General features: G+C 41.8%; 1 protein-coding gene across 4 annotated transcripts; it reads right to left on the minus strand.

Annotated features, from left to right (window-relative positions):
• Nucleotides 1–1,163: 1,163 nt before the first annotated feature.
• Nucleotides 1,164–22,426, minus strand: GEMIN8 (gem nuclear organelle associated protein 8). 4 transcript variants are annotated; one of them, XM_005593003.5, is made up of 5 exons: nt 22,312–22,426; nt 18,689–18,771; nt 14,237–14,284; nt 13,148–13,604; nt 1,164–1,716 (listed from the first exon to the last, which is right to left on the minus strand). In XM_005593003.5, exons 3-5 carry the CDS (start codon nt 14,249–14,251, stop codon nt 1,460–1,462), a joined length of 729 nt encoding a protein of 242 aa, XP_005593060.1. In that variant the 5' UTR covers nt 14,252–14,284; nt 18,689–18,771; nt 22,312–22,426; the 3' UTR covers nt 1,164–1,459. The 4 variants fall into 4 exon arrangements, with proteins under 4 accessions (XP_005593060.1, XP_005593059.1, XP_015299107.1 ...); XM_005593002.4 differs by having other exon boundaries at nt 18,601–18,771; XM_015443621.4 differs by having other exon boundaries at nt 18,598–18,771.
• Nucleotides 22,427–24,281: the final 1,855 nt, after the last annotated feature.

The raw sequence follows: 24,281 nt of genomic DNA on the forward strand, positions 1-24,281 counted from the left end.
AAATGTATTCCTTTATCAAATCAAGATTTGCTGTATATAGTAATTCAACTGTGCATTTTCTACAACAGAGGTGACTGCAGAAGTTACCAGATTTGGGAATTATTGTTTGCTGGTTTTCACTCTTTCGCCCAGGCCGGACTGCAGTGGCACGATCTCGGCTCATTGCAAGCTCCGCCTCCCGGGTTCATGCCATTCTCCTGCCTCAGTCTCCCAAATAGCTGGGACTACAGGCACCTGCCACCATGCCCGGCTAATTTTTTGTATTTTTAGTAGAGATGGGGGTTTCACCATGTTAGCCAGGATGGTGTCGATCTCCTGACCTCGTGATCTGCCCACCTCGGCCTCCCAAAGTGCTGGGATTACAGGCATGAGCCACCGCGCCTGGCCGGAATTATTGTTCTTTGCTCTCAATTCTGTATGACATCTAAGCTCTGTAGAGATAATGAGATAACAAGAATAAAAATGTCAGGCAGATGATTTTCATTCCATGAGAGCTGCAGTTGGCAAACTACCATCTGTAGACCAAATCTGGCCTGCAGCCTGTTTTTGTTTTGAGACGGTCTTGCTCTGTCTCTCGGCTGGAGTGCAGTGGCACGATCTCAGCTCACTGCAACCTCCGCCTCCCGGGTTCAAGCAATTCCCCTGCCTCAGCCTCCCAAGTAGCTGGGATTACAGGCACACACCACCATGCCCGGCTAATTTTTTGTATTTTAGTAGCGACGGGGTTTCACCATGTTGGCCAGGATGGTCTCAATCTCCTGACCTCGTGATCTGCCCACCTCGGCCTCCCAAAGTGCTGGGATTACAGGCATGAACCAATGCACCCGGCTACCTGTTTTTATCAAGTTTTATTAGAACACAGCTACACCCATTTGTTTACTTACTGTCTACAGCTGCTTTCACACTACAAAGGGAGAGTTGAGTAGTCACAACACTGACCATGTGGCCTGCAATGCCAAAGATATTCACTCTCTGGCCCTTTACAGAACATACATCCCTCTCCACTAGAGGAAGTGGTATTTGTCTCACTACACACTTGGCTCAGTTTTGGTGGGGGCTAATGGAGCTAGAGTCAGAGAGGATATCTGGTTTTTTAAAGGCATTTGTGTAGTTCAGACAGATTAAAGACAAGAAAAGATAAAAAAGCAAAATACCAGGCAGTATCTCTAGGCAAGAACTTTAATGAACTGAACTGTTACCAACAACATAAAAAACCAGTATAGTATATACAAAATTTTTTTATGTCAGGAGAAAATTTATCATGTTGGCAACAGAACATGTGCTGCAGACCTCCAAGCGGCTGGCATAGTACATCCACCCCGTGACAGGCCCACTGGGACTGTGGTGAACATGCCTGTGCCCCAGTACAAAGTCCCCTTTCCCTAAGAAATGTACAGGAGAGATGAAGAGCATGCACCCAAAAGGAAGAGGGAGAGGCTGGGTGCCCTGTGCCCCGAGCTCAGAACTTCAGGGGGATGACCGGCCAGTACTTGGGTTGCTTTCGGTCACAGTGCTTGTCAAAGCTCAGCTGCACCGCAGCTTCCATGGCCTGGATCTTGGCAGCGCTGTCCCCGTACAAACGCTTCATCTCGGCCTGGCGCCGCTCACCAGGCCTCTCAGTTGGGGCTTCTATCGACCGGCGGGTGTTGCAGTACAGGTCGTGGTCAGCGTTTACGTAGCTGTTCAGGCGCTCTGCATCCAGCTGCTGCTGCCGCCCTGAGAACAAACATGAATGTGAACATGAACATAAACACATGTGTGTGCACTACAGAAGGAGCCTGATGAGTGCTGCTGACCATGCTGTCTGCAGCCCCCTAAGGTCCCTCATCTTTCCCTTTCCAACTGTGAAACCAGGCCCAGTTGTTCCAGATGAGATGCTTACCAGATTCTGAGGCAAGACCTGCAGATTATTATCATCTACTTAGTTCCGAAGCTCATCATTCATCTACCAAGGGGTTATTATACACTGAGAGAAATGGCAAAGAGTTGAGTGCCTGTAGTCCCACCTGCTTGCGAGGCTGAGGTGGGAGGATGGCTTGAGCCCAGGAGGTAGAGGTTGCAGTGTACCACTGTACTCCAACCTGGGCAACAAAGCCAGACTCTGTGTCAAAAAAAAACAACAACAAAAAAACAAAAAAGAAATGGTAAAGAGCCACAAGGAAACTCGTCACTCCAAACCACCAAACCTCTGCAACAAGCCCTGAAAATACAGGAGAGAAATGAAACCACCGGGGGCTCTCTCTTTTCATCTGCACGGCCCACTCACCACCTGCCCAGCTAGGACTGGCTGATAGAACTTGCTTGGTTTCAAACACTGCTCCAGGCCAGCACGGAAACGAAAAGCTTCCTGGACGGTCCAGTGTTGCAAGCACTGCTTACCACCATGAATGAGGTGGTGTGGGGGGAAAAAATCACTCTTCTGGAAGAGGTATTGATTTTAGGTAACCTGGAAAAGAACAAGTGCTAGCAATAGCAACCACAGTATGCAGTGATGATGGATGATTGATGATCCTTCCACAGATTCAAAACGCAAATCGTACCAAGCAAGGAAAGGTTAAATGAGTCCACACTTGCTGAAGGAAAAAGGGTGAAGAAAGGGCAATTCTACAAATGGAATTAAGCCCTCTGACTTCTAATCTTCCTGCTATATCAAAAAATCTGCAATAGTGTATTGATTTTCTCACTACGGGGTTTGACTTTCCACTTCACAGGTTGGCCTAGGTGAAACTGCAAGTGGTATCATTACATACTTTTAATCCTATTAATTTAAATGGATTCTTGTAAAGCAAGAAATAGCTATTCAATTTACTCTTCCCTCTGTTTTTTTACTATGGCAAGTCCCACTATCATGACTTTTATTCTTATGTAAACTGCAACAACATAAAAATATCAGTAAGACAATGCTGCATAAGGTAAAATTTAGCCAATTTCCATAGTTCTTGTAAGCGACTCTGTCAAGAGAGAAGCCGATAGCAGAGAACACACATTCATGGCTACTATGGCTACCAAGAGAAATGTCATGAGATAAGGAGTGAAGATGGTTGTAGGGAAATAAAACAATCATATAACTCATTCTTCCATTGTTGGTCCTCCCTGCACTAATACATGGAATAGAACACGGTAGTGAGCTAATCAAGTGTGAATGGGAAGGTATTTATAAGGCCATGCATAGTCGCTCGCATAAATCCTGCTCTTTATAAGCATCATCATGGCATTGGAGAAAAGGAGTTTTACAAACTTGGAAACATTATTAAAAATGTATGTGGCCACTGCTGTCTTGGAACATCCACAGTTTATTTTTACCTAAGGGCTTATATGAATAAGCCCAATGACTATCAAACACAATAAAAGCTGCATAACTGCTACCTCACCCATGGAAAAAAATATATGATTGACTCACTGGGCAATACAGAATGAAACCAAAATATTGGCCTAATATTCAAATGAATGGAGGCCACCAAGCATTTGTTTCTAATTTTTGGTCTTTCTGCCAAGTTTGAAACATCAGCATATAAGCTGTTCAGTTCTCATAGGTGTTTAAATTCTATGCCCCCTAAACTGAGTTGTGTTGGAGTGGATGAGCCAAACAGTAGGTTAGAGAAAGCACTCGACAACTGCCATGACAGCTTCTTATTTCCACAAGAGTTGTGTGTGTTCCTGGCACTCAGGTCAGGGTGACAGCCCCACTGGGGACTAGCTTCTCCCTGGGGGCATCTCTGTTGTTCTCCTGCCTCTGTCCTGGGATGATTGAACCTAACTCTGAAGGAAAGCTTAGCTTTGTGCTTTTAGATGGAAGAGCGGGGGTGACCTAGGACACAGGGTCTTGGTATGGGCAGTACAGACCGGTGAGATATATTCAGTCACTAAGTTCATACAGGCCTTTCCCACTTGCCTCTTCCTACAAACCTTGAGTAGGCAGTGGGTGGGCTGATGGCACTGCCAAGGCTTTCCAGGAAAGGTAGAATTTAGTTGAAGAATCTCTCATTCAAGGGCTACTTTTCTGAAGGCTTGGCATTTCCACATTAGCACAACACAGTCCCTCTGCCATCTATGAGCAGCCTTGTACCCATTACCAATCCTTTGGCTTTTTTTTTTTTTTTTTTGTCTATCTGGAGGAGACGATCCCACAGGTGGCGTTGCTGACTGCCTTGGAGTCTCTGCATCCAGAGGGCAGAGCCAACAGTGAGAGTTCCCAGACCACTGTCACATTACTCTCAAATGTGTCCCAAGACTATCATCAGCTTCACTGACAGATCTGGTGACACAAGAGATGTTCAACTTCCTGCGTAAATCTGAGTCTTTGAGTGTAGAAGTTTGAACAAACACTGGGATCTCAGCTATCCTAAGTGTTCTCTGCTGGTAGGATGTTGTGAGTTTAGTCTTTGTACTTTTGCATTTTTTTTTTCTTTTCCTTATAATTTAAAATGTTTGTAACAATTTTATATAGAGAGATGTGTTCTCTTATTGTTGACATCTGTGAATGATACACAATGTTAACACAAAGCAACCCCAGTTGAGTTAATGATGCTGGTACAATTTTCCAAGTTTGTACTCAGCGTGTGCCCATGGGTTACCATCACATGATTTTAGTTCTTAATAAAGTTCACACGGTGCAAGAATAAAAGACACAGCCCTCTGCTTTTGATTCTTGATTTGTTTTTCATTCCCATTCAGGCTTCCTCATGATTTTTTATTTATTTATTTTTTTTTGAGAAAGGGCCTTGCTCTGTCACTCAGGCTGGAGTGCAGTGGTGCAATCTTGGGTCACTGCAACCTCCGCCTCCTGGGCTCAAGCGATCCTCCCACCTTGGCTTCCTGAGTAGCTGGGACTACAGGCGCATGCCACCATACCTGGATAATTTATATATATATAATTTTTAGAGTTGGGGTTTTGCCATGTTGCCCAAACTGGTCTTGAACTCCTGAACTCAAGGGATCCACCTGCCTTGGCCTACCAAAGTGCTGAATTACAGGCGCGAAACCACCGTGCCCAGCCCCTCATGAAAATTTAAGACCCAACCCTTATCCCCTCCTTGCCTCTCAAGAGATTTGGAGGTTTAATGGTTTTCTGCATAGTGAACAGTGGCCCTAAAACACTGAACTAAAGGGCAAGAAGCCTGTCACCCGTGACCTACCCTGTGGGGGGTCATTTATGGTGGAAGGGCACTGTCACCTTTGCTCACAGCTGTACCCCCAGCCCTGGGAGGACACAATGCCTGACACAAAGCAGGTGCTCAGGAAGTGACTGTGGAATGAATGCTCAAAGACCATGCATGATTTTTTGTAAACAGCTCTTTTCCTTCCAGATGTTGTTAAAGAACAATGATGACAGCCTGGGGACTGAGAAACAGATGCTCAAATCTCACAAGGTGCTGGGCAGAACTCCCTTCACTGTAGGTTCCTCAGAGCCTCCCAGGCACAGGGGCTAGAGGGGAGGGGCACCAATGAGTTGGGGTCGGACCCTGTTCTCTTACATTCGAGTTGCTTTGCCTCTACTTACTCACACAATTTTTAAAAAAGCTCTAAGGCTAGGCTATAAGTTGAAAACCAGTCAGTTTAAAACCAAATACCCGCAGACAGGCTGTGCACTGATGGTCACAGCCAGCATGTGAAAGTACTTTAGCGTGTACTTACTTAGGGGACCAAGTAAACCTCAGAATGGAGTATCAGAGTTTGAAGGCATCCACTCATTCTGTTTTCTATTTATTGCTTCCTTCCTTCCTTCCAATGAAAAAAAAGGACTCTCAATCACTGACAGTTTTCCTTGCTGTCAAAACAAGGTGAGGGCTCAAGTCAGCCAGATGGAAAACCATCTGACCAAAACAGAGCAATATGGACATCACACTTCAGATGCCACCGAACAGCTGCCTTGTCATGGAGGGTTTGGTCGTTTTTATTGGAAACAGCTGTAGGACTCAATGTCACCATATACTTTTATAGGGTATTTTGGCAAGATAATTTGTTTTAATATGAATCAGAAACCTTTTTGATTCTATTCCAGCTTCAAAATAGGATTGTAGTGACTTGAATAGTGTCACCCCAAATCCATGTCCACCTGGAACCACAGAATGTGACCTTATTTGGAAATAGGGCTTTGTAGATGTAATGAAAGGATCAAGATGAGATCATACTGGATTAGGGTGGACCCTAACTCCAATGACAAAGTCCTTGTATGAGACCGAAAAGGACACAGAGACACAGGGGAAAGGCCATGTGAAGATGGAGGCAGAGATGGAATGATGCTGCCACAAGCCAAGGAATGCCAGGAGACACCAGAAGTTGGAAGAGGTGAGGCACTACAGCCTTCAGAGGGCATGTGGTCCTTTTGATTTGAGAACTGTGAGAGTAAATGTTTTTTTAAAAAAATCCACCCAGGTTGTGTTAATTTGTCACAGCAGCCCTGGGAGGCTAATACAAGGGTTAATATGCATATAGGTTAAAACAAGAACAATAGTCATATATTATTAAGGAAGAACTTTACTGGATTCCATCTGGGTTCAGGATACATAATCCTGGTATTTTTCACATCAATCTATTTGTCTACATGATGTGACCAATGTCACATCACATAATAGTCCATAAAGGAAAAAAAAAATCATGGAAAGTTACCAGGACTTCAGAGAATCTTATATAGCAGGAAAACATTCATCCAAGATTATCCCACACAGAGCCCAAAGGCAGAACATGTTAGAGGATAAAGCATGGAGGCAGCAAGTGGCAAATAATGTTTTTTTCCCTCACTTTCCTAGGACTAGTACGTCTTTCTGATTATATTTTCTGCCATTTTGACAAAATTAATGATTGTAGCACAACCGAGGGAAAGCACAAACTTGATGTATGCCATTTCTGGCTTGTCAGCTACCACCCAGAACACACGTACATGCCAGCAGAACTGGAGCCATTTCAGACTGGTCTTCTGTCTTCATCGCACATCCCTTGCCCCATGACAAATGTAATCCTGAAGTTAGTGGACAATCGCCATTTTAACTTTTACAATAGAAGTGCATTTTCATGCTCCTTTCCACTTTTCTACAGCCATTAACACGTATCATCTCACCGACTGGTTTTGTGCACCTGTGAATATCTGCACCAGCTGAAACACACACGCATGTCAGGATTGTGCTCAATCACTGTGACTTCATCCTTCAACCTCACTGACTAAAGCAAAACAGCTCACTAAATACTGGGCCATAAACTTCGCCGGGTTCTCTAGGTTTGACTGACTAAAGGCTCACTATGAAAACTACAGTCTCAGCCTTCCCACTCAGATGGACACAGCGTAATGGAGCGGATGTCTCCCTTCAAACGTATGAAAACCACATCCGGGCCCTCTGGTAAGAACAGCACTTTGAGTGTCTAAGCCGGGAGTGAACTAAGCCCTTTTCTCTCTCATTCCAAATTGACCCTATCCCTCAAATTGGCCTAGTGCATACCCTGCTTCTTGACAGCAGCCCCGGGGTGCTCCTCCTTTGACTGCCTGGGTCACTGGCTTTACCCCTCACGTGCATGTATAACCATGAACCACACCATAGATACTCTTCTTCTATGTGTCACTTTACATTTGATTTTGTCTCCTCTTCCCAATGGGGTTTAAGCTTTTAGAATATGTCCCTGTTTTGATCCAACACCCTCAAAACATAGGTCATAAATACCTGATTGGCTCAAACCCGAGAAAACAGTGGTGGTGTTTGTTTCAGAGGGCCTTACTCTCTTTTGAGGGTGACTTCCACTCATTTTCCCTCTAAGTATTAGCAATATAACCTTGCAGTCTCGACTGGTGGTCACTTATGACTACAAAATGGTATTTTTCTTAACCTAATAATAAACATTTTTCCTAAGAAATAACTGAAAACACAGCTGACCTTCAAAACTTCATAACTATATACTTTCTCATAAGTTATTTTCCACTGAAGCTTTAAGTAACGGAAATATCTTGTTAGGAAATGATGACAGACATAATCAAAAGCATGCATGTTCCCACTGTACAAAAGGAGTTCTTATCCTAGTCAAGCTTTTGGTGTTTTTTATCCTTGAAATATGTTAAAGTAGACACTATCTGGAATCTGAGTCGCAGTCACAAACAAGAACATACTGTCCAATCTGAAGGCCTTTATCCTAAGAAAATATTAAACAAGACTCAGGCGATGATGAATTGCATAACTTGTATGTTCCTGTGGAAGTGAATAATACTGAAAAGTTAAATCTTTCAACTTTAGTGACATTTTCTCTTGCTAGTAACATTTTCTAAAATCCTGTGTTCTTCAAAGCATTCATGTTCAAAGCTGAAAATGTCTTTATTGAACAAGTAGCTTCCAGTGGTTCTGAAAGCAAAATGAAACAAAAAACTTGAGCCAATTATTCATACTACCCAGGTCCCTTATCTCTTTATTAAAGCTTTTTCCAACAGTGTATGTAAATAACCCTCCATGAAAATTTCCAGTGAAGGTAATGAATTGGAAAGCGCCATGGGCGCTCAGATTACTTACATATGAATTCCATCATTCATTACCGCTTGAAGGAACACTTGTTCATCCTGTACCCACCAAAAGTGCTGTTGAAAAAAATAATGCTAGTGATCTGTTGCCCATTATTTTCTTACTGGTGCAAGTTCGGGCCCTGGCAGCTTCTTCTAATACCGACCAAGTCTTTAGATTCCAGTCTGACACCAAAGTCTGTTCCCACCCTTGCCAGACAATTCCCACATCTCCCTGGGACCAGCTAATGCATTCGGGGAAGGCTGCAGGAGCATGACAGAGACGCTAAGACAAGTAGTTTTGAATCATGCTAGAACTACACATTTTAAAAGTACAAAGAATTGAAAGCTTGTTTAGTGACATTATTAGTAATACTGAAGTGGGTTCATTTTCCCAGTCCATGTACTTTACTGTATTAAATTTTATCAAGCAAGAATATCCTTGAAACAGAACTAAAAACTGTGTTAATGACTAAATCTGATAGACACCAAAACTTTCATTCTTTCATGTCTTTAATATTCTAAATCAGTTTAAAAGTCTGAAAGGTGCCACCCAGAGCAGAAATATGACCTTTCTGAAGTCACAGAACACCTTATTAAAAATATGCAGAATCTTGGCCGGGCGCAGTGGCTCGTGCCTACAATCCCAGCACTTTGCAAGGCCGAGGCAGGTGGATCACCTGAGGTCAGGAGTTCAAGACGACCCTGGACAACATGGTGAAACCCCATCTCTACTAATAATACAAAAATTAGCCGGATGTGGTAGTTGGCGCCTGAAATCCCAGCTACTTGGGAGGCCGAGGCAGGAGAATTGCTTGAACCTGGGAGGCGTAGGTTGCAGGAGCTGAGATGGTGCCACTGCACTCTAGTCTGGGTGACAGAGAAAGACTCTGTCTCTCTGTCTCTCTCTCTCTATATATATATGTACAGAATTTCAATCAAGCACTAATCAAGGCAAATGGTATCAGAGCAAGACCAATTTATGGTTAATAATCCATGTTGGCCGGGCGCGGTGGCTCAAGCCTGTAATCCCAGCACTTTGGGAGGCCGAGACGGGCGGATCACGAGTTCAGGAGATCGAGACCATCCTGGCTAACACGGTGAAACCCCGTCTCTACTAAAAAATACAAAAAAACTAGCCGGGCGAGGTGGCGGGCGCCTGTAGTCCCAGCTACTCGGGAGGCTGAGGCAGGAGAATGGCGGCGTGAACCCGGGAGGCGGGGCTTGCAGTGAGCTGAGATCCGGCCACTGCACTCCAGCCTGGGCAACAGAGCTAGACTCCGTCTCAAAAAAAAAAAAAAAAAAATCCATGTTAAAGGATGGGTTACTAGCAACTAACTGTAACTAACATTTATTGGGCACCGACTTGGTACTAAGCACCATTCTATAACTTTTCTCGTATTATCTCATGGATTCTTCATAATTACTACCCATTAATTAGGATCCTATTTCACAGGCGAGGCAACTGAGGCACAGAATGGTGAAGGCAGGGGGCTTACAGGAGGATGAGAACCACTAATCAGCGAGTGGTAGAGTGAGGCTGGACCCCTGTGATTCAAGCAGTTCCGCCACAGATGCCTCCGTATGCTGTTGCCAGCAATAATATGAATACTGGAAAATGAGGCTCAAGATGGAGGTTGTAAGAGTTTTCATAAAATTCCCTTTTATGATGGTTTGCTATCTAGATCACGGTAAAACAAATAAGTAATAGTTTTTTCAGACGGATGACAAGAACTGTGGGTTTACTTTATGTCCCAGTCACAGATTGCATTTAGGGACAAAGAAAATTCTCCCAGGGTGATTGTACTCCTTTCCTAGGGCTGCCATAACAAAGTACCATACACTGGGTGGTTTAAAACAACAGAAATGTATTGTCTCATGGACCTGGAGGTCAGAAGTCTGCAATTGAGGTGTTGGCAGGGCCATAAACCCTCTAAAGGTGCTAGGGAAGGATCTGTTCCAGGCCTCTCCCAGCTTCTGGATGTTCCTTGGCTTGTGGCAACATAATGTCAATCTTCACATGGTGTTTTCACTGCATGTGTGTCTGTCTCTGTGTCCTTTTTTTTTTGCCCTTTTTTTTTTTTGAGATGGAGTCTTGCTCTGTCGCCCAGGCTGGAGTGCAGTGGTGTGATCTCGGCTCACCGCAAGCTCCACCCCCTGGGTTCACACCATTCTCCTTCCTCAGCCTCCCGAGTAGCTGAGACTATAGGTGCCCGACACCACGCCCGGCTAATTTTTTGTATTTTTAGTAGAGACGGGGTTTCACCGCGTTAGCCAGGATGGTCTCGATCGCCTGACCTTGTGATCTGCCTGCCGCGGCCTCCCAAAGTGCTGGGTTACAGGCGTGAGCCACAGTACCTGGCCCAGATTTTGCCCTTTTTATAAAGACCTGAGTCATATAGGATTAGGACCTCTGTAATGACCTCACTTAACCTCAATTACCTCTGGAAAGACCCTGTCTTCAAATAAGGTCACATTCTGAGGAATGGGGGTTAGGACTCCACTATATCTTTCTTGGGGAGATACAATTCAACTCAGATGATGAAAGTGCAGTTTGAAGCCGTAAAGTAACCTAGACAGATTTGGAAATAATATGAAACATAGAGATGAAGCTTATCAAGTTTATAATGCACACAAGGCCCAGCTCATTCTGGAAAATGTCCCACAGAATCACTGCAAGTGTAGCACTCTATGGGTAAGATTTGCCAACCTCTGATTTAAGGTTTCTAATTCACAATGAAAGACTTCATTTATTCATTCAAAATAATATTAAGTGGCAAGTATGACTTAGCAGGTGATTTTCACGACTTTGTTTACCTACCTAGAGTTCTACCTAACAATGTCAAGAGGGAGGAATAGGGATGGTTAACCATATCTGTAACAGAACTGTTCCCCTTTTTTTTTGTTTGGTGCAAGGACACATTTCATTGTTTTATCTTTATTTTATTCATATCCACTTTTTGTTGACTAACTCAAGTTTATTTTAAATCAGCAGATAATTCAAAGTCACCTTTTAGATGACTGAGATTTGCTTCCATCCATAATTACAATTTCCATCATAAAAGTATCAACCTCTAGTGGACAAAACATGTTATTCTACTTTCTGGTAAGGACAAGAGTAACAAACCTGATCTCCATCCCATTTTCTCTGTCAAAAGCTGTAACAAACAGCATTGCAACCAAACGTGGACATGCTCCAATGCCTGCTCTCATTTGTTGTATAGATTAGACTAATGGTTGTTTCATATCTATATTTTTTAAAAGGGTAAAATTTATTTCTGGAGATCAAAGAAAAGTATTCTATGTATAATAGAAAGTACTGTCTTAAAAGTATTTGTTTGGATATACTTCTTTCTTTTCTTTTCTTTCTTTCTTTTTTTTTTTTGAGACAGGGTCTCGCTCTGTCGCCCAGGCTGGAGTACAGTGGTGTGATCATGGCTCACTGCAGCCTCAAATTCCTGGGCTCAAGCTATCCTCCTGAGTTGCTGGGACTACAGGCATGTGCCACCACACCTGGCTGGATATACTAATATCTAATATGTTTAAAGAAGTACACAGTTTAATCAAAAGAAAGGAAGTAAAAAAAACCTGAACAAGTAGTTTAGTGAAGAATCACAGACAAAGATACTAAAGGATATAATATTTTATACAAAGTCCAGTGTTCAGTTCTTGGCATCCAATGGGGATCAATAAAAGCTAATTCGTCATTAGGAAAATGCTGACAATGACAGACAGGAATGAAACTCCCATTCCCAGGTTTCTATGCTTCTGTGTCATTGGAAAATTGTAGGTAAAATGTCATACAATTAGGCCTCCCTTAAAACAAAATTGGGACTGAATACTGGTTATAATAGGGAGAGAAGCATTTGTATCTCAGTTAGAGGTACTTAGAAATGGTCTGGTGAATTTTAATAGGAGAGCACAAAATCTGTTCTAGTTCTTTCTAGTAAGGTGGTAAGAAATTTAAAAAAGAAAATTCCTGTTTTTGACTGAAGATATAAGACCTTTATCATAATTCTCTGACCCCATGGACAGGGCCTCAACACAGAACCAACAGGAAAATTGTAAGTGCCAGGCATTTCGTTATTCTGTTTAAGTTCATGTTATTTAAGATCTGGAACCTCCAGCACCAAGGACGTCTCCAAGATGTGTCCCAGAGAAATGGTAAAAGTATTTTAGGAACCTAGCAGTCTCAGGGACAAGTCCTGGTGTAGAGAAAGCAGTACAGGAAGTAGAGTCAGGCAGATTTGGATTGGATCCTAACAGCAAATTACTAGTTGTGTACCACGGAACAAGTCAATTAACCTTTTTAAGGTTCACTTTCGTCATATATAAAATGAGTTTAACACTCTGAGGGAGTAGATTAGGGCATGCACACACACAAGCATGCACACATACACGCTCTATTTGGTAGAGTGTCTAATGGTTAATAAACAGAACGACGTTAGGATAAGCTTTGCTCTAGAACAAAAAAAAGTCTTATACTAAAACAACTCCAGAAACTAACATAAGGGAGGTGCAGCATCCCCCATAGCTTTTCCAGGCTTAGGACTGGATTTGGAATATTACCTGTAGCCAATGAAGAATTATAAAATTACTTTATATATTAGAGAAAAAAAATGTAAAAGGCAGGGCAAAGAAAGGAAGCATGAAGAGACAGAGGCCTGAACTTACGTCGTTCTTCTCTGTGCCTCTCAGTCTCTGCAAAGTATTGGCGGAGCTCTTCGGTGATTTCCATATTGCTCAGGTCACATTCTACCTCTGCATCTGACTCAGTCTCCATCTCTTCTTCTTTGGACAAAGCTTGGTCTTCTCTTGTGGATGCCTGGATCCTACTGCTGTAATGTGGATGCTGCCCAGACCTTCCGAAATGTGAAGAACTGCAGGGGTAGTCCTGCCAGGCCAGATGATGGTCATAGAAGGACTGAGGATACGCAGCCTGGTTATCGTAAGAGCTTTGGGGAAGAAGTGCAGGAGGGAAGTACGATGGAAGACTGAAACAGGATTCCACGGCCTTCCTGTAGGCATTGTGATGGCTTTGCATCCAAGCCATTGCTTGATGATAATGTTGCCAGTATCTTGCATATACCGGATGAGAATACCAAGGCCTGGTAGCTTTCGATGTTGATGCCTACAAAATGAAAGGAGGTGGAGGGTGGACACCAAAGTGTTTATCCTCAAGAGAAATCTTCAAATGTTTAATCTGCTACCCAACAGGTATTTACTTAGTATTTGCTAAATACCTACTCTACATGAGGAAGCTACTGGGCCCAAAATTGTGTGAGACAGGACCTGGGCCACAATGGACACCAAGTGTATGCACACTTGATAAGTCCATGTACATGAGGTATGCACAAGCCAATTAAAGGTATGGAGCATTATAATGTGGGGATGAAGGCTAGTGATCATTTCTAGATGAGATGCAGGGAGAGAGAAGACTGGATGTTAATCATCTTGGCCCTCTCTACCCACTGTAATTAAATGTCTAGTGCCAACTGAGCAACGGCCTGCTAAGAACCACACCAGACTGATGAGCATGACAGACTTTAGTTTTTCCCTTTCTGCCCCCTAAACTAACTTGCTGGCCTGGGCCACCCCTAAATGCCTGGGGCAAGAGATGTCCAGGAATGCATCCAATAGTGCTTTTACTTTTTTATTTCTTAGGTCTTCTCCATCGTGGAATGAGAATACCAAACTTTAAAGACTAAAATTTACCTTTTTTACTCACGAGCTCAAAAAAAAATTAAAAAATAAAAATCTTACCTTCACTGCTGCCATCCCCGATTGTGAAAGTCCAAATGGGTGCCGAAACTAGGAAAGAAGAATCACAGTGCAAACGTCTGATCAGTATGGCTGTGTGATATTTGTGGCTATTTTGTCATTTGTGAGGCAGCTCCTTGGGAGCTGCCTCTTCCCAGGACCATGCCTGATTTCATGCAACCTATCTACAAGACGTTGGTTCCTGGGCTATGACTTTGTGGTCTGAAAAGGAGGGATCCCCTTAGGTATGATTAAGTGGGTCAAAAGATCCTGCACGGTTCAATTACTTATTTCCCTATAGGAAGTAAAGTCTATGAAAATGACCATATAAATATTTAATAGTTAGTGTATATGTGTGTATATACATGTGTATATATATGTATGTGTATATACACATACATACACACACAATATATAAAACATGAACTAAGAATTTACAGTTATTACTTTATTTACTAATCCTTAACTCATGCTAATGCTTACTTAAATTAACCCTGGGTCTTCCTGAGGCTTGAGTGGAACACATCTTTCCAAATGACCAGAAACCTCTGTTGGGTCTTGCCTTAGGTCTGGGACTTGGAGAATAAGACATCTCTCCAGCCTCAGCTGTGCCCTGGGCTTTAAGTTCCCCAAATAGGCTTTGTTTTCATTTTGATTGCAATATGCATTTCTCAGCCAGCATGTGACATCACATTCTCCTTGCCTAACCACCCTGTCTCTTCACAGGAGAAGAAACCACACCATGGAGTCTCTACTGAGGCACCACATAGTCTGCCCTGGGCAAACAGCATTGCTCTGCTGAGATTTACTCCTTTTCTCTCTACTCACCTGTTGTGATTTGCCACATGAAATGCCCAAAAGTAATGGCTAATCTGCAGCTGTACCTTTTTCAATCTATTTAAAATAGACTGTCAATTTTTTTTTTTCTATTCAGAGGTTCAGAGCTACACCAGAATGTACTTTTAAAAAAGTTAAACAAAAATATCCAAAAATGCACGAGAATTTAAGTTTCTGTGAGACAAAACCACTAACACAATGTAATGCTGAGCAAACAACTACTTAGGTTTTGAAACTTTGGAAATCAGATACCAAAGGAGTCTTATTTTTCCTTTTCACTTAACTATAGGGTAGAATTAAAAAATTCCCCAACTCTTAAGAAACAAACTTTACTTGTTTTATAATCTCTATCAGATGTTTTGCTATGGTTATATTAAGAACTGAGATGCTAAATCAACCACTTCTATATTTGAAGATTTAGCTGAAAGAGAATCATTCACATTCTTTTTAAATATAATAAACTTTCAAATAGGGTACTTCTAAGAGGGCTGACATAACTTTCATAAATTTATCTTAAACACAGTCCATAGTTCCTGTTCCTTGTCTTAAATTCAATACTATGTATACATGCAATGAATATAAACTGAAAAAGTTAACAAATGCAATGTAAATTAAGTTCACATTACTTTTAATCTATAATTTTAATGTTTTAAAGGTTTAAAACATGAACAAGTACCTGAAAACCTAGCTAACTGCTATGTGCTTTACAGGCCACTGAAGAAATATGGAAGTTAATACTTAGGTGGCTTACCACTCAGAGAAGTAAAACATAAACGAAATTATGTAGAAATCAGTATGTACTTAAGAGCAAAACTGTAAGGTGCAGCCTTTAGGTGGCTAATTCACTAGAACCAGGTTTTATACTTCCTTTTTTTTGAGCCCAAGTCTCACATTGTCGCCCAGGCTGGTGTGCAGTGGGGTGATCTCGGCTCACTGCAGCCTCCGCCTCCTGGGTTCAATCAATTTTCCTGCCTCAGCCTCCCGAGTAGTTGGGACTACAGGCATGTGGCACCATGCCTGGTTAATTTTTGTATTTTTAGTTGAGACGGGGTTTCACTATGTTGGCCAGGCTGGTCTCAAACTCCTGACCTCGTGATCTGCCCACCTCGGCCTCTCAAAGTGCTGGGATTACAGGCATGAGCCACCGTGCCCAGCCTAGGTTTTATATTTCTATCACTAAAATCTGAATAATTTTCTGAGAGCCTGCAGGACATAATGACATTAACGCAAACTGCTGTGTATCTTAATCAAATTTGTTTCATAGATTAACAAGCAGCACAGGAATTAAATTAGAAAAGTCTAGGAGACATCTGCATGTGTTCTGGAAATTAAGTGTTTTGAATCTACACTTCTTTCTATGCATCATAAGGCATTTAGAACCAGGTCAACTAAAATATCAATTATTCCAAATTGGGAAGTGTGACAGCCTCAAATATGGAATAAACACCACTGAGATCAAACACTACTGTAGACAAAATCTTGTTTTTAGTTATAATTGGGAAAATCCAGTATGGCATTAAAGGTTGTAGCATCAATATTCTGAAAATCCACCAGATGGCTAAGAGAGGCTCCATTTTACAAAGCTGGAAGTTTAGGCATGTGGGATAAAGTAGACTACCATTTAAGGAGTTCAAGGGTAATTGATGATGTTCTCCAGGCTGCTCAAATGTCAATGGCTGTGATTTAGAGGGAGGGGCCAGACACTGTGGCTCATGCCTATAATCCCAGCACTTTGGGAGGCTGAGGTGGGTGGATCACCCGAGGTCAGGAGTTCAAGACCAGCCTGGCCAACATGGTGAAATCCCATGTCTACTAAAAATACAAAAATTAGCTGGGTCTGGTGGCGCACATCTGTAATCCCAGCTACTTGGGAGGCTGAGGCACAAGAATTGCTTGAACCCGGGAAGTGGAGGTTGCAGTGATCTGTGATCATGCTACTGCACTCCAGCCTGAGTGACAGAGACAGACTCAGTCTCAAAAAAAAAAAAAAAAAAAAAAGGAGGGAGGAGCACTAGTTTGAGGAGAGGTAACTCTGATCCAACAAATCATCTGGTAGAAGGGCTGCTATGTTAGAAAGCCTCAGAGATCACCCAGGTACATCCTGAGCACTTATGTAAGAAAGAAGCCAAGAGAATCAGCTGAGATGACTGAAGAAAGCCAGTTCCAGCTTCTGAACTAGAGGCAGTTCAGAATAAGCCCAGAGTGCTCACTATCTACATTAATTAAATATATTAATTCATCAGCTAAGGTGCTAGACTCTTAAGACCCAGGACATTATTAAAGGATGAATTTATGTTAATGATGGAATGCAAGCAACTCTGTAGGCAATTTTGCTTTGCTTTGATTGTGCTTTCCTCACAGTTTTGACCACTGGGATATTTGTAATCAAACTTGCTGCCATCTTCCAGCAAATTTAAAGTCCTGAGGCTGTATGTAGACTGTGCTCATCTCATTCTTGGCTTTATTATTTTCTCTCCCTAAATCCCAAAACCTACTTGTACTTGTAATATCCTTTTACATTTTAAGTCTTTTTAAGATTCCTAAAATCCTGTATTCAAATTAACCAATTTGAATAATTGACTTGAAGAATTACACATTAGTCTCTCAAAAGTCAAATAAGGCATAGAAAAACATGTCTAAAGGAATAACAACTTGCATAGAGCTTTATAATTATTTTTAGCTAGGTCTTTCCAGTACTATTACTTTATGCTAGCAATTTTTTTCAGTAAAGGGCGAGATAAATATTTTAGGCTTGTGGGCCACATACAGTCTTTGTCACATAGTCTTCATATTCTTTGCCTTTAAAAGAAAAAAAAAACACCAAAAAAACACACCAAACAACTCTTTAAAAATGTAAAAGCAATTCTTAGCTTTCTTGAAGTACAAAAAACAGGCTGTGGGCTTTTATTTTGCCCACCCCTGTTTTATGTTAACACATTTTGAAGTTGTATAGATACTCTCTGAATATACTGAGCATCCTAATTGTTCCTCACTTTCCACTTGGGAACCAGTAGAGGAACTTCATGATTCTCACATGTTTCATAAATGATTAGGTTTGGAGAAAGACTAGTGGAGGCAAGAAAACTGACTATGACCAATAGCAATCATGTTGACCGGTTGCTAATATGTGGGACAAAAAAACACTCTCCATGACTAAATAAGGAAATTGGATCTTTTCTTAAATATCCATATAAACATTTAAAGACTTAACTAAAAACAACAATAAAAATTCTGCAAAACCATATCAATTGGCAGGGCTTAGAAAGCAAACAAGACAGAGTTCTGAATCTCTATTCCCTGGAAGGAATATATATTCTTTTCTGCTAAGCAATCAGTTAGTCAGTTAATATCAGTTAGCTCCCAAGGGAAGAAGAGGTCCTCTTCTAAAGATGGGTCCGATTAGCTTTTTTTAAGCTGGTTATTTTCTTCACACATGGAGAACTTAAGGAGCTAGAAGAATGCCTGAGTTTCTGAAAAGCCAACATTTAAATAATTATAGACATTATAGCAACACCTTCAGAGACTACTACCTCTCAAAGAAAAGAGAGTTGATGGTTGCTGCAGATTTAGACGCCCTTCGGTCTTTAATGGTCTTTAATTCGATCTTTCATTCCTCACCTCCCTGGGAACGTCTCCCACTCTTTTATGGCACAAGCCTTCAGGGACTGAACAGTAACTTTTCTCCGAATGGGCTGGTGGAGCTGAAAGAAAAGAGATTGGCAATGTCAGGGAAGGCTGGGATCTGCAGCTCTACAAACCCGGCAGCCCTCTCCAGTGAGCACAATGGCATAATGGCCACCACCCAGCTGAGCCCAGGCAAGTACAGAGACCATTCATTGTCTGTCCTCAATCACCAAAGAAGGAAGGAAAAAAACAGGGTTGAGGTCATTCACTAAACATTGACGAGGCCTACAGGCAAGGCAGAGACTGAGTCTTGAATGATATATTTTTCCATATAGTCTCTCGTAAAAAATGGATTTACACTTCAGTACATCTGCTTACCCCGAAAGATGTATTTTTAATGCATAAATATACATAAAGAACAATAGATAAGAACTTTGTAGTTTTCAATGGATAAAACGTGACTATTTCCATCAAGTTACCCAAAAATTTCACAAATAAGTGGCTTTGTTGACAGGTAGTGCCATCAAATATATTCTTTTAATTACATACTTATGTTCTTATAAATATAGAATATAGGACACATCGTAGCAACCAAAAAAGTAAAATAAAAACACAAATTCCCCTAAAAACTAGAGTGTATACTTGAACTAGATATTCCTATCTTCCTTTTCTACTAGAATTCTAAAAATACATGAAAATTCACCTGCTTTGATCTTTGCACAGAAACGCATTAAAAGTCAATCATTAAATAAGTTACTCTGGCTAAAGCCCTGAAAGTCAAACCTTTCCTACAAAGCTCCAGTAATTTGGTTCTCTGAGCCAACCAGGTAATTTGGAGGATTTAGTCAGATCTTCAGTACACACTGTTTCAAGGAGATCTGCTGGGCACTGCAGCAAAATAAGTGAAGGTATGGTGAGAAATCTGAGTGAGATACATTGAGTCATATGCGGTTCTAAGAATCTCTCTGTACATGCAATAATAACCCTATCACAGAAGATGTCTTCCACTAATACACACAACAGTAAGAACTTCCTCACTAAGACAAAGAATATAATAGGGTTTTGTTGAGGGCCGGGCTTCCTGCCCCACCTACTTAGGCAGCCCTGCCCCCATCCCTGGCTGGTTGCTGAGGCTGGCAAGCTCATCTGGCTTGATGCCCTCATGGGCTCCCTCCTGTGTCTTTGCATGGTCCCTGCTTAGTGATTTGGACATCAAAGATGGCTCAAGTCCAAACGGACTTCTTTCACCTGCAGGCATCCAAGCTCCATCTCGGGCAGGACATAGGCCTATTCAAGTGCACATGCCACTGTGTTCAGAAAGCCTGCACCTCCCCGTCTATAATAGCTACAGTTAAAACTGATGGGCAAGGCAGTCAAAAAACTGAGTTTTATTTTATTTTTATTCCCTGAATCCCCAACCCCAATTTACCCTCTTCTGGATGTTGTAATAAGTACTGTCACAAAGAAGGCATAGCAAGGGGAAGGAGTAAGACTGAAAGGATGTAGTTAACAATTCTTTTTTTCATACGAATGACATTCCACCCACAGAAGGGCATTGTTTAATTTGTCAGCAAGTGTGATGAATTTGTGAATGGATTTATTTGCAAGTTCTCTGAATCTCCATGTGACTAATATCAGAATCAAAAGTGAAATATGAGGCCAGGAACAAAGTTACCCTCTGACTCAGGAACACAACAAGCAATGGGGTGACTGAGAATGACATAATGATAACACAGTTCAAAAGAAGAAACAGATAAGTTTGTTTCACAGCAAGCATGTCCTTCATAAGCAAAACCTAATGTGACCATAAGGGAATAGGGTTAAATAGGCAGTTACTACAAATTAAGAGCACAACAGCAAAAACCATGGGTAGTTTAAAGTAGTTAAGATCGCTAGTACATTTCAGCAGTCTTATTTCAAATTTACTTTTTTCTATAAACATATTCATGGTAATTCCATGTTAATCTCTCTTTTCTGAATTTACAGGCACTTACTATGCCTCATTCACTTGGGCACTTACTCAATTACCTGTAGGCATGGATTCTACAATCTACTCCTTTTAAGTTTCCTATTTTCCTTCGAGCATAAAAATAAGAGCTAATATTTCACGCTCTTAGATGCTGTTGAAATTGTTGTTGAGCTTGTCTGTTGTTTCTTGATAATGTTCTCTCCTGCTACATCTATTCCCCAAAATCACTGAGGACCTAGTAACTCAAAAACTGACTATAAAGCACCAAATCTTTTCAGGAAGCAAATATTTAAGTACATTATGTTTTCAAGGATCTTTTCAATTCATCTGATATTTGATCAGCTACATTCTTTTTTCACTTGTCCAGCTGTTCCGTGGCTGAATTTCCTCTTGTAGAGAAGTTGTTCAAAAAAAGTTCTGTACCTACTTTGCAAACTCTCCAATTTACACTCTAGCCTTAATTGTTCAAAACTTTCCCCCATCATTCTCATCTCATCCTCTCCTTTAAAAAAACCCCAAAATGATTAATCACCATCTATATAACAGTTTCAGAATGAACATTTCTCTCTGGAACTTTAGTTTGTATACTTCCCCAGTACGGCAATGAACACAGAGGGGATTTATACACCTGTGAACTTGATTTCAGTTATGCTTATTCAAAGTTACTAACCAGCAGTCTTTAAAAATATATGGTTTCTGTTCACACTGAAATTCCAGAGACTGTTATTCTGATAAATTATGCTAGCAAAAATAGTATTTTTAAAAGGTAGCTTTCATCCTACAATTCATGGGAGCTGTGAGCATACATAATCCCAGAAGTGTTGCATTACTAATCTTTAGTCTAGATTTTTCAAGTAATGTTCTGATTTGAGATGAAAAACAGCTGAATGCACAGCCTAGACTGTCAAACGAGTTTAAAAACATCATTCCTGAAAAAAACAAAATTGTTCAGAACCATCTAATCTGTACTAAGGGAACATCAAGATTTCAGAGATAAAATGCACTTCATTGGCCACTGGTTCAACTACAGCTCATTACTGATAAGTGGGCACAGACACAAAGCCCATAAACTGTAGGCGCCAGATGTCTCAAGATAACTCCCACCAAAAGCTCTGACCTCCTGCAGAGGTTAAAGTGCAACAGAAAAGAAAGAAATCTCGAATTTTTGAGCAGACAGGCCAATATCCTAGACATACTCCAAGTATGTGGCTGTCCAGGGCAATTAGATTCAGATACTGGGCTGGATGGGCAAAATCCAAATTCACCTACAGACCTTAACACAGTGGTTCTCGGCACGCCAGAATCACCTGGGCAGCTTTAAAAACCACCGAGGCCAGGGCCCCACTATTAGAGACTCGGATTTGTCTGGGATGGGGGCCCGGGGATCAGAATTGTTAAAGAGTCGTCCAGTGATTCGGAAGCACTGTAGAGCTGAGAGCCTCTGGGACTGGTCCCCTCTCACAATTAACCTGCAATGATTTAGGAATCTCATGGGCCTCTGGCCCCACCTTTTGTCGCGGGGTTAACATAATTATGATAGCAATGTGACGTCCAAGACCTCGGCTCTCTGCGCATAAGAAGCCAGGGCCCGGGGCCTCTAAGCTCCTCCCTCACTTCCCAAAGGAAACCCAGCCGTCCCCGAAGTCACCTCGTGGGCGCGCAGCTTGCGGATCCTGGGCGTTGGCCGAGCAGGGGCCTGGTTTTCCTTGGAGACACAGAGGGGGAATGGGGACACGAGGGGGGCGGCTGTTGCCGGGGCGACTGGAAGCGCGCTTCCGGTGCGGAACACTTGGCGCGGCGCGCCGGAAGTCCCCCCTGCGTCGCGGACGCCACGTTCGCACCGCAGGCGGTGCTGTGCTGGAGGCCGGAAGCTGCCTGCTGATCGGCTACTCCGAGTGGATCGCCTGGTCGGCAGGCGTGGGATGGCGGCGGGTAGCGGGGCTGGAGGGGAGGGTGCTGCACCCGGCAGGGCGCTGGGACCGCCGCGGGCACCCGCGCCGGGGGTCGGACGGTGCTGTCTCCACCGGCGGGTGTGTTGCTTCTGCATGGCCTGGGTCTCAAGCCTTTAACTTTTTGTCCTTTCCTCAGCTTTCTTCGTTTTCCTTCCCTTGTCTTTACTTAGCCTTCTCTTTCTTCCTTTCTGTTTTCTTTCTTAACTAAAACAGAGTTTTAGTTTCTTTCTTTAATTTGTCCCAGGGGAAAACGCCCAGGCTTTGAAAATAGATTAACCCAGATCTCAGTTTGAGTGCGATTCCAGTGCTAGGTAAAACCTCCCCAAGCCTCGTGTTTCTCGTCAATAACATATGCATAACCTAATGCGCAGTGCCTGATGCATTGCAGCAGACAAAACATTAGTACTTACTAATATGTTTGTAATTATAACCACAGCAATATCTGCCCTGTTAACAACACAAGAATCATTAATAAGAACCAAGCATAAACAATTAGAAGTCTTACGTGACATATCATTTCTGGGGCAATTAATCATATTTAATAGTTTCTGGGAATTTATTCCAAGGAAAAACAGGTACGAACCAGGTGTTTATTACAGAATTATTTTAAAAAGTGAAAATTGGAAATGACTTAAATGCCCAACAAGAGAATGGCTAAGTCAATTGGGTGATATTAATGACGTGACATTACTATGTTATTCCTATGGTATAAAAGAATTAAATGGTATAGAAGAATATAAACTTGAACAAATATTTACTGGATGCCTATTATGTGCCAAGTATTCTGTGTTAGCACTGTCCGTTGTAACCCTTACATGTGGCCGTGAGAACCTGAATTGTAGTAGTCTGAACTGAGATAAATTACACTACAGATTTTGAAGAAGAATGAGAAAAAGAATGTAAAATATCTCAATTTCTTTGTAGTGATAACATCTTAGAGAAGGACTATTGAGGTTAAATACTAAAATTTCATCTTTATATTTTTACTTTATTAGTGTGGCTACTAGAACATTTAAAATTATATGTGTGGCATGCTTTGTATTTCTATTGTACCGTGGTATTCTATTTACCAGATACACAGTAGTAAACAATACAGTTTTGGGGCTCATAAAATTAAATCTTTTGTGTAGAACATAGACAATCAGCAGATAAATAGAATTGTATGTTGTGGTAAGTTATATGAAGACAGTATAGCAGGGTAAGGACCAGAAAGTATATGTATATAGAGGGGGATTATTTTAGAAAAGATGATTCCTCCTCCTCAGAAAATGGATGTGGGAGGAAATGAGATACCTATGGATAGAAGCAGGAGATGGTAGGAGGGTGATGTCTTGTGGGAAAAGTCAGGTTTGGATTGAGAGAGATAAGTCAGTTGGGGCCTGGTGGAATCTCTACCTGAAGGAAGAAGCCAGCATCTAGAGAGGAAGGAAAGAAAGATGGAGAGGGGTAAGATAGGGAGAAAGAGCTCAGGGGGTTCCTGGGAAAGGCAGAAGGATGCAGGCCTAGAGTGGATATAGTTCAGGTAGAGCAATTCCTGGTTCTATGAATGAAAAAATAAAATATATGTGGTATACTATGGCATTAGATAGAATATTAGTTGGCTGCTGTCACAGAGACCCAGAAGAGGAGTGGCTCAAACTGTTGAGAAGTGTATTTCTATCTAATG

This window comes from Macaca fascicularis, chromosome X (assembly GCF_037993035.2).
Source record: "Macaca fascicularis isolate 582-1 chromosome X, T2T-MFA8v1.1".
In the NCBI taxonomy this organism is placed as follows: Eukaryota; Metazoa; Chordata; class Mammalia; order Primates; family Cercopithecidae; genus Macaca; species Macaca fascicularis.